This window comes from Canis lupus, chromosome X, assembly GCF_011100685.1.
Source record: "Canis lupus familiaris isolate Mischka breed German Shepherd chromosome X, alternate assembly UU_Cfam_GSD_1.0, whole genome shotgun sequence".
NCBI classification, from domain to species: Eukaryota; Metazoa; Chordata; class Mammalia; order Carnivora; family Canidae; genus Canis; species Canis lupus.
In genome coordinates, this window is record NC_049260.1 from 18047858 (window position 1) to 18061339 (window position 13482).

A 13482-nucleotide genomic window follows, 5' to 3' on the forward strand; every position below is an offset into this window, starting at 1 on the left:
GGTGCTAGAAATAATAATAAGCAAGTCTCGGTATTGTCAGGGAGGATTAAATGATAGTATGTAAATGTAAAAGCACCTAGCATAATGTTCAGGCACATAAGTAGGTTCCCTGTGAGTGGTAGTTGTTAACTTTGTAGATCACTATGAGCACCGTTGCTGCTGAGAAGAGCATCACCAGCACAGAATGTCTTGGAAGGGGAGCCTGGATGAGCCTGGCAACTATTCCAAGTCAAGGATGCAGATGAGAAGGTGTGAGAGGCATTTTGGTGTTGTGGTTCTGAACACGGACCCTGGGATCAAGGCGCCTGGAGTTAAATCCTTAGGCTGCCATTTTCTGGCTGTGTGACCTAGTGTAGGTTATATAGCTTCTCTGTGCCTCAGATTCCTCATGTTAGAATGAAGCTGAGAAGGATAATCCCTCCCTTATAAGGCTGCTGTGAAGATCAGATAAGTTAACATGTTTAGCATGTTTAAAACCTACCCTGGCACGCAGTAAGCGCAATATAAGCATCAGTTATGACATCTTCAATTTGTATGTACTATAGATTATTTTGGCGTGGAAAAGTCATTATGAATTGCCTCATGCAGGATCCAGGTGCCCTAAATTGATTTAAAAGGCTGTACGGATGGAACAGTCTCAAGCTTTAATCAAATAGGATAGCATTCAGGGCTCACTCACAACATTGAGTTGATCAGGTTTCGTTGGCAGTCTGCTCTTGTCTAAAGTGAGTGCCCAAAATGTACATACTCGCTGAATGCAGTATCTTTTGTGAGAAGAAGCCAGATGCCAGGCAGCCTGCAGTATTAGGTAGGTTTCCTTGTTTCTCCAAGGTCTGAACTGAAGCCATTACACACCAGAATTTTTAGGCACTTTTGTCAAGAAATGGCTTTTGTTTGACTCACTGCCAGAGCAGACACAGTTGCACCCAAGAGTTTGTAACAGTTTTCAAAAAACAGACGGTGAAAAAACATCCCAATACTGACATAAAAATACATTTGTATTCAGAAATAGATAGAAAAAAATGAATAAAACCCAACCTGAATGTAGGTAAAGGATGCTTGATGTGATAGACAGTAATAGTGTCGCCAAGGTGAACAGCAGTAGGATTAAAGTGTTCCTGGCATACAATAAGGCTGTGTTTTCAGTTTTGAGAAACATGTAGATAAGGACTACTATAGGGTCTGTGAGAAATTTCTGGTAATACAAGCTCTGAGCACGAGAGGCTGTTAGAAATGACAAACAGCTTACTTTATTTGACACAAGTGAAGATATGCTTCATCAGGCAGAAAGGCAAAAGGAAAGAGGATAGAGATTAGGTGACGGATCAGATGAAGGTCAAGGAGAAAGGCTGAAGACTGAAGTTGGGCTCATGTGGAGACAAAGGCAAATGGAAAAGAACTTGGAGGCAAATGTGAAGAATTAGAGAAGAAACCTGACCCCCACCCCAGATTGACAAGGTAAACCGAGATACCTGGCCAAGTATTTCTGAACAACAATCTTACTTCAGTCTTTGAAAAGAGCAGGGAGAGAGGAAATGCCCTTTATGTCAAGCGCTGGTAGCATGCGGGAGAGCCTGCTGGTTGGCTTAAACATATAGGCATCAGTCCATTTTCAGATTAGCCTTTCAAAGTGTTCCTTCACTGGTCCTTGATGAAAATAGACTCAAGATCAAATTGATGCCAGTTGTAGAAAGGTTGCTGTATTAATCGGGAAGGCCAGAAGGGCACTAGGTATTTCAGAGAGGGGAGATTTAATAGGAAGAGGAGCTAAAGATTCTTCTAGAATCGTTGTCGGAAGAAAGAGGAGAGAGAATGAAAGTGAACAAACACAGCATCCTTTCCCTTCCTGCCACCTGCTGGTTTCCCCCAGTGCCTCCCAGCGCCTCCTGTTGGCAGGAAGCCAACTGGCACTCAGGCCTGGGAAATCAAGTTTTCAGATTCCCAGCCCCATCATTCTAGAACAGAGTAAAAGGGTGGGCATGTAGCCGAGAGACAGTGGGTAAATAACCAGCTCCCCTAGGTATTTCATTCTTGTGAAAGCCAATGGAGAATTGGAGTAAGAGTGAAGTCAGAGTCCCAGCTGGCCTCTATTTACTTAGGAGAATTGGATCTGGGTACTTTTTCACAGAAGATCAATGTTTCTGGTGAGTGATAAACACATACATACATATCGATACGCATGTAGAGATATTCAGACATGTGAACCTGCATGATATTATCTGAGGTGGGTCTTGGTCTGCTCTAGCCAGTGGAGTGTGTGTGTGTGTGTGTGTGTGTGTGTGTGTGTGTGTATCAGTGACAGAGAGTGCTACTGCCACTGTGCAAGAGTGAGATGATATTTAGCTCATATGCCCCAGAAAAACAGGTTGCTAAAATATTGAAGCAATTCTGTTCAATAGGTAAAGAAACAAAATAGAACATTGCCCTAAGTTCTATCAAGTTATCTCTGACCACCATGGCTCAGAAGAGCCAAGAGTGGGCGCTGGAGGGGAGTGCCCTGGTACCTACCAGCCTTGAGCCAATCTTCCGTAACCCCCACACACTAGCCTGCATCTTGAGTGTCCCCTTCACAAGAGGAGACCGAGTCCTCCCCTCTCTCCATGTGGTAGCTGCAGGGCACCTGGTTCCTTGGTGGCATGCTAGCTGGCACTTCTCAGAGTCACCCTGAGGTGGCTGCTTGTGGGTACTGCCTCATCCACAGTGTACCCTATATGTAAGTTGTTAAGCATTTTGAACATTGTCTCTGTGTAGGTGTGTATATATGTATACACACATAATACTTATGGACAAAGCTGTCTAAATGCAGCAATCTTGCATATTACTTTGCTATAAATAAGAGAAAACATAAGTATAAAATCTGAATTTCATTAAGTTTTTAGAAAATTCTGTGGGTGCCTAACATAAAATCTGTCTTGAAGATATTTGGATATATCTCTGAGTATCTTGAGATGGATTTAACTTAAAAAGTGTTCTAGAATCTATTCATCCTGTTGGCTCCTGTAGTGTCTTATCAACATGTACCTATCCTACCGAGAAGCTGAACTCATTTCCTTGTTCTGCCCTCACTACGTGTTCCTCACCTTCAAGGGGTGGTAACAGCTTTATCCCTTTTGTCTGTGACACTTGATGCTTGGTACCCCGGATTGGATTTCCAGGAAGAGAAATTCAGATTCTCCTGAATTTTAGGATCTGGAGAGCCACTCTTAGGAAATGACACAAGAGCCCCAATTAGTTTCCCAAAGACCGCCCAATAGACAACTCAGGAGACGTAATGGTCAACCTGACCGACCTATGTTTTTTTTTTTAATTTTTATTTATTTATGATAGTCAGAGAGAGAGAGAGAGAGAGAGAGAGAGAGGCAGAGACACAGGCAGAGGGAGAAGCAGGCTCCATGCACTGGGAGCCCGACGTGGGATTCGATCCCGAGTCTCCAGGATCACGCCCTGGGCCAAAGGCAGGCGCCAAACCGCTGCGCCACCAGGGATCCCCCAACCTATGTTTTCACCAGTAATGGATAGCACAAGAGGCATCTGAGCAAATCTTTGTCCCTTGCAGAGTTTAAACATTTTTGTTTTTAAGATTGCAAGTGCTTTTCAAATATTCGTGTGCATTTGTCCTTGTTGCTCTCTCTCTCTACGAGCGGAACTTTCCCAGGGGTAGCTAGGTTTCATATTTGTTTCCCCTTTCACTCAAGGGCCTGTTGAAATATGTATACCTATCAAAGTATTATCGCCTGGTGGAAGATTTGGGAACTGGAGAAAAGGAATGAGAAAGCACCCATAATATTGGTACCGGAACATAATAATACATGCTTTTGTTGCCACATGTTATTTTGTCTTTCTGTTTTTGTATTGCTGAGATTGATGCTTCTGGGTAATTTTGTATGCTGAGCTTTACCATTAACCCTTTGTTTTGGCCTTGTCTTCCCTAGCCTAATTAGCATTATTTTAACAGCTGCATGATGTTAAGTAAACTGTTTAATCACTTATTTCATCACCTATTTAATCACTGCCTCTTCCACTCTTTAATTCTTACCTTCGCCTCCTCATTCCCTGTACTGTTTCTCTTCAATCACCAGTTTTCTTATTAGGACCAAGGAGAACATTGAAATTAGGAGCCTCTTGATTTGAACGATATGGCTTTGGCAAGTTCCATAATCTCTTCAGCTCTCTCCCCCATCTATCATTTGGGGGTAACAGGCTGGCCCTTCCCTTCCCCCAAACACTGAACCTGTGTCACAGGAAAAAGTAAAATTTTGTCCCCCTCTACCTCTACCCCTTTATTTATTTCCATTAAATGAATGGAATAGATCAGTTAAACTAGGCCAAGAAATAGCAAATATTCTGTTTAATTATTAAAGCAATTTAAAAATTATCCTAAATTTAGATAAGCTTTTGGCAAATTGTAATTACTTGCCTCTGAGTTTTGCTCCCCATGATTATTTTTATGGCAATGATAGAACCTTATTTATTTTACTGTTTTTATTTGTTATTATTATTATTTTTTTACTTGGGACTCTCCTTTTTTAGGAAATTTTTTGGATGGCGTTCCATTTAATGTCTGTAGAATAACCTGAATATCAAGGTTTCGGGTTTTTTCCCAAAAGGAGCAGGAAAGTATCCCAATTAGTCAACTCTTCCAAAAGTAACAACCGACCCCACTGATGTTACCAAAAAGAAAAGTTAGTATTTTTGAAGGGAATTCCTTTGAGAGAATTTCCCAGAAAGTGGTGTGAACCCAAGAGCCTATCTGAATTTTTCATCAGTTACAATCATATTCTGAAGGTCCTGGCAGAGCTGTCTTGGGACCAAGAGCTAAAAAAAGGCTAAGGGTTGAAAAGCGGACACATCTTTTAACTGCATGACCCAGGGATGCATTAGGATGCTGGTTAAGGTTGCTTGTGAAAACAAGGAGCTTACTCTCTTTCCTCTGAGGTTGAGTATAAACTTCTATTTTTAAATACAATTAATTGTAAGATTTTATTTTGAAGTACCTCAAACATTGGGAAAGTATGTAAAGTCCTTTTTCGAACATCTCTAGCTTTCACAAATACTAAATGTTGCTGTGTTAGCTTTATGATGCACATATCCATCTGAAATGGATGGAGAAAGTAGATACACTGGAAACTCATCTGATAATCTGCCTTGACCTAATGTCCTTTCTTCCTGCCTGCCTCCTTCCCTATGAATAAACACTATCTGGAATTCAGTGTTTGTTATTCCCATGCATTTCTTTATGCTTTTGCTCTATAGGTACATATCCATAAACAACATACAGTATCATTTCACATGATTTACAACTTTAAATTTGCTCATACGTACCACTTGCCTTATTCACTCAGCATTGCTTTTGAGATTATTTCACGTTCATGCCTATATACCATTCTTTTAACCTGCTGTGTTGTTTTCCATCATGGGACTGTACCACAATTTATTTATCAGCCACCCCCCACTAAGAAGCTTGAAGGAGGGACAACTTAAAGTCATATCTTTATAACTGGTTGGTCAACACCAAAATGCCAGGAATCGATACTTTCCTGCCTGCCTTTCTCCCTGTGCTTTTAGTTATTTTGCTCCTTCCCTTATATTTTGGCCTGATCCCTTGGAAAGAGCAAGATGAATCATTAACAAAAGTTACTCTGCAGACATACTGAGTATCCACTGGATGTTAGGGAAGAGATAAATGTGAGCGGGGGGTTGGCCGACAAATAGGTGACTGTCAAATCTATAACCAACAAATTGTGTGTGTATATTCAGAATGTATAAAGTAATGCCTGTGGATTTCACATACATGCATTTGTTATATTTTAATTTTTGCTTTTAAAAGAGTATGGTTTAAACTTACCAAGAAATTATGCCTAGTAAGAATTTGATTACTCTGGGTTATTTGCTTATTCAAACATGTATTTTTCTTATTTTATTTGCCACAGTAATACATTTTCAGATCAAAGAATTAGACATCACTACGTACCATTGCTTTTACTGTTGCACAGATATTATTTACAGTATTTAGGTTAAGTACTGCTAGTTTTGTAGATTGATGCCTATAGGATCAAAGTGTTTGCCGTTCTCCTTCCAAAAAAGGAAAAGAACTCAAGAATCATTTATGTCTGTTTCCCTATTTTAATACACAAATTGTCATGACGTATCAACTTTCTGTTTTTCTATGCAAGCTGTAATCTATGATTTGCCTCTGTAATTTCATTAATTTTTAGAGACCAGAGAATTTTTTTGAGTGGTGTTAGACAAATTCTGTTATTAATGAAATAATTCTAGTGACTCCATTGTGCTTAGTGGGGGAAATAAGTCTCTGAATCACTTTCATTGTTTTCCCTTCATGAACAAATGCTGATTTCAGTAAATTGGATTTTAACATTTGACTAAATCATCATGTATAAGCTAAATGAGGTTTTAGCTGACTAAACTGAATGTTATTAGAAGAACCTATGTGACAAATAAATAAAGTACACATTTTATAAAAGATCAAGGACTCATGTGAGCCAAGAAATTTCAAACCTAAGAGAATAAGTCCTGCAAAGGTTGAAGTAGATTTTTCAATTATAAAGCAAATGAAATGCATCATAAATTACTACAGCTTCTCTTGTTTTTTTTTTTTTTGTTTTTTGTTTTTTTTTTTTTAACTGTGATGCAGAAATAATCATATCGATTTGGGGGCTTTTTATTTTAAAAGAAAATCACTGAGATCAAATTTCATGGCTCTGTGGATACTGGGTTAACTGGTGACCGCTAAGAGGTGTCCTGAGGAGTGCAGCTTCTCCTTTGGTTGCTCATTTGTGTGCTGAAGGCTTTTTTCATAGCCCTCTTCTGTCTGCACTTAGAACAATGATGGTTGTGGTTTGTTTTATTCAGATCAAGTTTTCAGAATCTGACTACTTCGGCAATGTCCTGCAAACCCGCAAGTATTTAGCACAGTCTGATTTCTTCTGGCTGCGAAAAGCGGTTCCAAAAACAGAGTGAGTAAAAACAACAACAACAAAAACCCAAAAATGAAAAGAAATAGATATGCTGGTGGGTAGTGAAGTCTCATTAGGTCAAATTTTGTAATTCCCCTCTGGTCAGAGTAGCTGGCTGGCCAGTTACCTGGGTTTGGCCAAACCCATGTTAGGTTTTGATAACTCTTCTTTCAGGTATCATATGAATCAGTTCTTCATTCTAAGAATGGCTGCCCCACTCCTGGCACCAAAACGTTGCAAGGAGGCTTATTAGGATGCATACGTTCAAGTCATTTCTAGATGTAGTTATGAATATATGTATATGGAAAACAAATTTCCCTAGAATTTCACACTCAGGTAGAAACTTTCGAAGATCTTAAAAAAGAACAAATGCTTAAAAAATAAAGTATGGTTACAAATGTAGAAGTAACTGTATAATTTAAAAGTAACTAGAAGATTGTGTCAAAGTAATAAATGTCAAAGAACTGATGGCTCCATTACTTTTCTCCCGTAGTGGTTATGATTTATTCTCCTTCTTCCCAGCTGCCCATAGGAACTATCCCTATAGGTAGGAAAGTTTCCCTAGGATCTTTTTGGGCCAGGGCCAGCCATGATTTCCTTCCCTAGCAAAATGTGTATGATGATGATACTGATAGCAGCTAACAAGGATTATGTTCACAGTGTGCCTGGAAGTGCTTCACCTGTTACCACTAATTTTATCCTCTCGTCATTTCTGTGAGGTGTAGGTGCTATTAATAAATAGCACCATCCCCATTTAACAAATGAATGAGAGGCTTACAATTGAGAAATTCTTCAGCTCACCTTTAGATTCCATTTTTAAAAATGTGATTCCTTGACAGTACACTAGATGCAGTGTTACATACAAGGTCTAGATTACTTTTTGCTCTGCCTGCTATTGACAGGGTTCTGCTGGGGCCCACCTCGCCCGTTTTTCTCCCTGTTCTCCAGATTGGATAATTTCTATTGCTCTGTCTTCACATTCATTGATCGTTTCTTCCGTATTCTCAAATTTGCTTTTGACCCATGTAACAAATTTTTCATTTTGGTTATTGTACTTTGCAATTTCAGAATTTCCATTTGGTTGTTTTTTAGTTTCTGTTTCTCTGTTGTGATTTTCTTTCTTTCTTCCTTGTTTCTTCCTTCCTTTTCCTCCCTCCCTCCCTCCCTCCCTCCTTCTTTTCCTCCTTTTTGTTGTTGAAAATGGCATTTTAGATAATATACTGTAGCAACTGTGGATTCTGATTTATTTTCTTGAGGCTTTTTAAAAAGCAACTTTCCTCCATTTAGACAGCAGAATCTCTCTCCCCCATAGGATGTGGCCAGGGATGTCTCTGCTCATTTTTTAAAATCTTATTTTTATTTTTTAGCCTGTCTTGCTCGCGGTTGCCCCTCTGTCTGCATAGCTTCGTGCTCGGCCAGGGACTGGGGCAGACCTTGGGGTCAAACACCTCGAGTGTGTAGGGCCTCTGCTCTCTGCCAGCTGATCTGTGTGCGGGCGGGGAAGACATTTCTCCATGGGCCTGGGAGTCTCCCCCATATACGTGCCTAGGGTCCCAGTCAGCCAGGCACGTGTAGAGAGCTTATCTCACCCTTCCTCGACTCCTCCATTTCCAAGATCTCCCCTTTACATTTCCAGCTCATCTCTCGGTCTTCCCAGTGGGAGCTGTAACTTCAAGCAAGCAGAGCTATGGGTATTCCTTGTTTGTTTTCCACCAAGTTTGCCACTTGTAGCTGACAGGGCTGCAGGTTTTCACCTCCCCTCCCAATTGAGCTCACCCCCTGTGGCAGCAAAGCTGCTGATTTTCCAGCCAGCCCTGCGTATCCTGATAAAACCAAGTTTTCACTGACCTGGCCCGGAAGGGAAGGGAATGGTCCCTGGTGAGAAGGCTACAGACTCCTGGTCTGCTTAATCCCAGGCTCTAGTGATTTTCCAAAATTAAACATTTTCAGTCTGTTGTTTGGCTTTGATGATCAGTTCCCAGGGCCCTAAAATGGTTGTTTGTTGATGATCTTGCCCAGTTTTCTACTTGATTGTTGTGAAAAGGATTTGCTAACTTTTTCATATCCTCCTAGCTGGAAGCCTGGATTCTGTGGCCCACTTTTTTTTTTTATGGCCCACTTTTTAACCTTGGCTTGATATTCTGGTCTCCAGATCTTTGGCTGGCTCTTTTTATGTTCTCTGGGTCTCTTGTTACCCTCCATTCCAACTCCCTGCTCTGTTCTAGACTCTAGAAATTCTCGGCCCTGTACCAGCCTTTGGCTTACACTGTGATTACTGCCTCTCCCTTTTACCCATGGCTCCCATCTGCCCTTTGCCCTTCTAACCTTCCTCTAACACACACTCGCAAAGTTAGTTACGTGTGCTTGACTTTAAGGAGTAGGCCGAAGGTGAGCTATTCCCCTGCCCCATCCCTGACCCCAATCAAAAGAACACAGAAGGCTAGAAGGCTTTCAAACTTCTTTGGAAATGCCAGATAACTGTGTTAAAGCTCTGTGTTCCCTGTCCGTGGTTCTCTGCTGTCATCACAGTATCTCTCAGCCCATTCCTTTCGCTTCATTCCTAACCTCAGTTATTCAATAGGAAGTTTAGATTTAGGGTTCTAAAAGTAGGTTCTTGAATCTGACGACTTCAGCAAACACTTTCCAATATCCTGATGAGCCATCTACATGTAGTATGATAGTCACAGATCTGTGTGAATCATCCTGTTGTTTCTCAGACCTACTTTACATCGTTTCAAACTCTTCTTGCAATTTGTAGAAAATTCAAGGTATTTTTGTCACTTGTATTTTTCAGAATTTTCAGGGTTTGGGCTTCTCAATATTAGAGGTGCTGTCAAGGTAATTCTTTAATTTCAAAATGTTTTTCATTTGGGTGCATAGCAAGGTGTGGGTTGCTAACTGAAAAATCCCTAAGTGTGTCCTCTTTAATATCATAAAATACTGATGGACTGTTAGATCCTAAGGGCCTTGACTATTTCTAATATTTTATTTATGCTTGGAAAAATGCTGGCTAACTTTGTGGGCTTAGGTGAACTGTGTGATTTTGTTTAGTTTTCTTCTCTGTCAAAATACTTCTTTCAGAAGGACATTAAATTGGTTAATGTTTCTGGAAAAGTTACCCAGGAATGAAAATCAGTGCAATAGTACTAATAATTTTCCTTAAAAAAATTATTTTAGAGAGAGCGTGCACACGTGCATGCAAGCAAGGGGGGGCAGAAGGAGGGAGGGAGAGAGAGAGAGAGAGAGATAGAGAGAGAGAGAGAGAATCTCAAGCAGAGACCCCACCGAGCTCAGAGCCCAACCCAGGGCTTGATCTCACAACCCTGAGATCATGACCTGAGCCAAAATCGAGAGTTGGATGCTTAACTGACTGAGCCACTCAGATGCCCCTCAATAGTACTAATTCTTATTTCTTCAGATTATATATATATTCCAGAGATAGCAACATTAAAAAATTTAAGGTCCTCTTTGTGTCGTAAAGTGATAGGATAGTCAACTTTTTAAAAGAAATTTTGGGCCACTCCTTTTCAGGCATCGTAGGAAATTTTAGCTTCATGATATCCATTGGCTTTAATTCACATCTTTCGTTTTGAAAATTGATGAGTTAATCTAGTGGGAATGATTCTGGAGTAGCTCCACTACACTAGTTTACCTTGAATAGCACATCGTGATTATATTTCTATGAAGCCCTGAAATAACATTTTGCTTCTTTGTGGGTATAGGAGATAAATACCGTTTATCTTTCATTCTCATGGAATCCATTTCAGCTGAACTAATGTGCATTAAGAAGTTTCTAATGCACTGGGAAATGTTAGCAAGAATGGGATTAATTGGATGGTCATCCCTGAAGGTACACACTTAGGGTTAGTTCTAAGAATTGTCACTTCATCAGCTTGCTTAAAAATAGAGGATTTAGTCTATTGCTTGGCTTGAGTCAAAAATTTTTTCCCCTTAGGATCTCCTTTTTTATGGAAATGACTTTAAATCAGCTTCCCTATTAACTCACTCTCATTTGGTTGTGACCAAACATGTCTGGATCTTCTTTCTCTATCTTTTAAAAAATATGTAAAAAATATGGGGTGCCTAGGTGGCTCAGTTGGTTGAGTGGCTGACTCTTGATCCTGGCTCAGATTTGATCTCAGGGTCCTGGAATGAGCCCTGAGTCGGGCTCCGTGCTCAGCAGGAAGTCTGCTTCAGGATTCTCTCTCCCTCTGCCCCTCCCCCTGCTCTCTCTCTCTCTCTCTAAAATAAATAAAAATAAATATTTAAAAATATGTACAAATATAACAGATATCTACACAAATTATGGTTTTGCCCATTATTTTTATTTGCAAAAGCATTATCTATAGCCTGGAATGGGAAGGATATAATCTATATGATATTAGAAATAAAGTAATAAATATTCTTTGGTTTTGCCATTCCATATTCCTGCAACTATCTTTAAGAGTTGATAGGTAAAATGTAAAACTTTAGCCTGATGTATATCTATTCTGTATGTTCCATAGAAATCAGGGTACCAGTGTCTTTGTCTTTAGACAATTGTATTTCATTATTACTATTAGACTCCTTTTGTGTATTCTGTGTCCAGTATAATTACAACCCCATATATTTTTCTTTTGAAATTTATATGAGGCCTCTTCATACCCTGTCCACTAAATCCTTCCCCAAACACAGACCGCAGAAACCCCCTAAAGTCATGGTAAGAAGAATTTAAAGCACTCGAGTGACACTCTTTGTTTATTCAAGTAGATGTATATATAGCAATACACCCAGTGGTTACAACTTAATCTATGGACAACGAAGTCTTCAGTGTTTCATTTATTTACTGCCCCGTAACAAAACACTCCAAGATTTACAGGCGTAAAACAAGAATTGCTGCAAAGAGTAAGTTCCTGAGAAAAAGGGGGGAAGGGAGCATGTCTGTACACTGGGGGGAGGTTGTACTGCCTTTAATTGTCTAGCATAGGAAGTCCCTTGGTGTCATTTCCAATGCATTTTATGTTGTAGAGCCAGGTCACTAAGGCTAGCCCATAATCCAGAGGAAGGGGATTTAGACTCCACTTCTTAATGGGAGGAGTATAAAAAAATTGCAAACACATATTAAAACTGGAGTAGGTAGCTTTGTATTAGAGAATAGTAAAACCAAATATAGAATAAACTTGGATATAATGAGGGAGACAGACAAAATATTAAAGGCCAGCTTGGCATGGGCACTGACCAATAAGAAGAAATAATGAGCACCCACAAGTGGTAGGATCTACTGGTGCAGACACTTAATATCAGCTCTGGGTATAATCAAGCCTCCAAACATACCTTAGAGGCAGCAAGAGCTCTGGGAAGTCAGGAAAGGTGAGATCCTGTGTCTGACAGAAGATGTTTTAGGTATTATCACTGAAGCTCCAGAGGCCCCTTCAGGCCCCATCTGATTTGTTTTGTCCACCTTTGTCCATCAGCGGTTAGAAGCATTTTTCCCGCAGGGACCCTTATCCTAGTTCATTCTTTGCTAAAGGGAGGGAGGAGGTGGGAGGGAGGGGAAGAGAAGGAATGAGCTCTAGGAATACACATCATCTTTTCAATATTATGCTTCAGTCCGGGGTCATTTAGAAGCCAAGTTGAGAGGCACCTGGATTCTCCCCTCTTGACTCAAACTTCAGACATAGAAATACTGGGTTCTTTGGGTAATGTGTTAATTTTCTGTTGTTGCTCTAACAAATTACCATGTTAGCAACTCAAAACACAAATGTATTATCTCACAGTTCTGTAGGTCAGAAATACAGGATGGCTTGGCTGGAACCTCAGATCTGGGTTTCATAAGGCTGGAATCAAGGTGTCAGCTGGCGGGGCTCATAGCTGGACGCTCTGGGAAGAATCCTGTTCCAAGCTCATTGAGCTGTTGGCAGCTCCACTACCTGGTAGTTTCAGAACTGACATCCCTACTTCCTTGCTGGCTGTCGGTTGGGAGCCACTGTTCCCTTCTCGAGGTTTCTCTCTGGTCCTTGCTCCATGGTCCCTACCTCTCAGCCAGCAACAATGTGTCAAATCCTTTTGATTCTTGGAATCTGATTTCTTCCATTGGATCTCTGGGATTCTAGCCACAGAAGAAAGGTTCTCTGCTTATTTAAGGACTAGTGATTAGATTGGGCCCACCTGGATATCCAGGATAATCTCCCTATTTTAAGCTTTAACCTTACATTAGGACAGTAGAGGTGCTTTCCCCTCCACTTGTTTCCTCAAGAAAGTAGACCAGGTGGCAGGTTTGTTTGCTAAACATTAGGGATTATTGAAATACTGTTCCTAAATCTGAAGGAAAAGAGTACACAATCTATGGAAAGGAGTATAAGTTTTAGTCTAGACTAGGGGAGTCACTTGTTTTCTTGATTTCCAGTAATGTCTCCAGTATAATATAATGCTGAAGAGAACTGGGTTTGAAGTTCAGACCAGAACTTGTACAGGTATATAAGGCTTGTTAAGTCTCACTGTCCTCATCCATGAGATAGGTTAGTAATTC

At 40.3% G+C, this 13482-nt stretch overlaps 1 protein-coding gene across 4 annotated transcripts in view; it reads left to right on the plus strand.

Moving 5' to 3' along the window:
* Positions 1 to 13482, plus strand: part of PHEX (phosphate regulating endopeptidase homolog X-linked) — a 209933-nt gene that overhangs the window by 143041 nt on the left and 53410 nt on the right. For all 4 annotated transcript variants that reach the window (XM_038587067.1, XM_038587065.1, XM_038587066.1 and 1 more), the window contains one exon: positions 6871 to 6974. In XM_038587067.1, coding sequence (XP_038442995.1) covers positions 6871 to 6974 — 104 coding nt within the window. The remainder of the gene's footprint in view (positions 1 to 6870; positions 6975 to 13482) is intronic.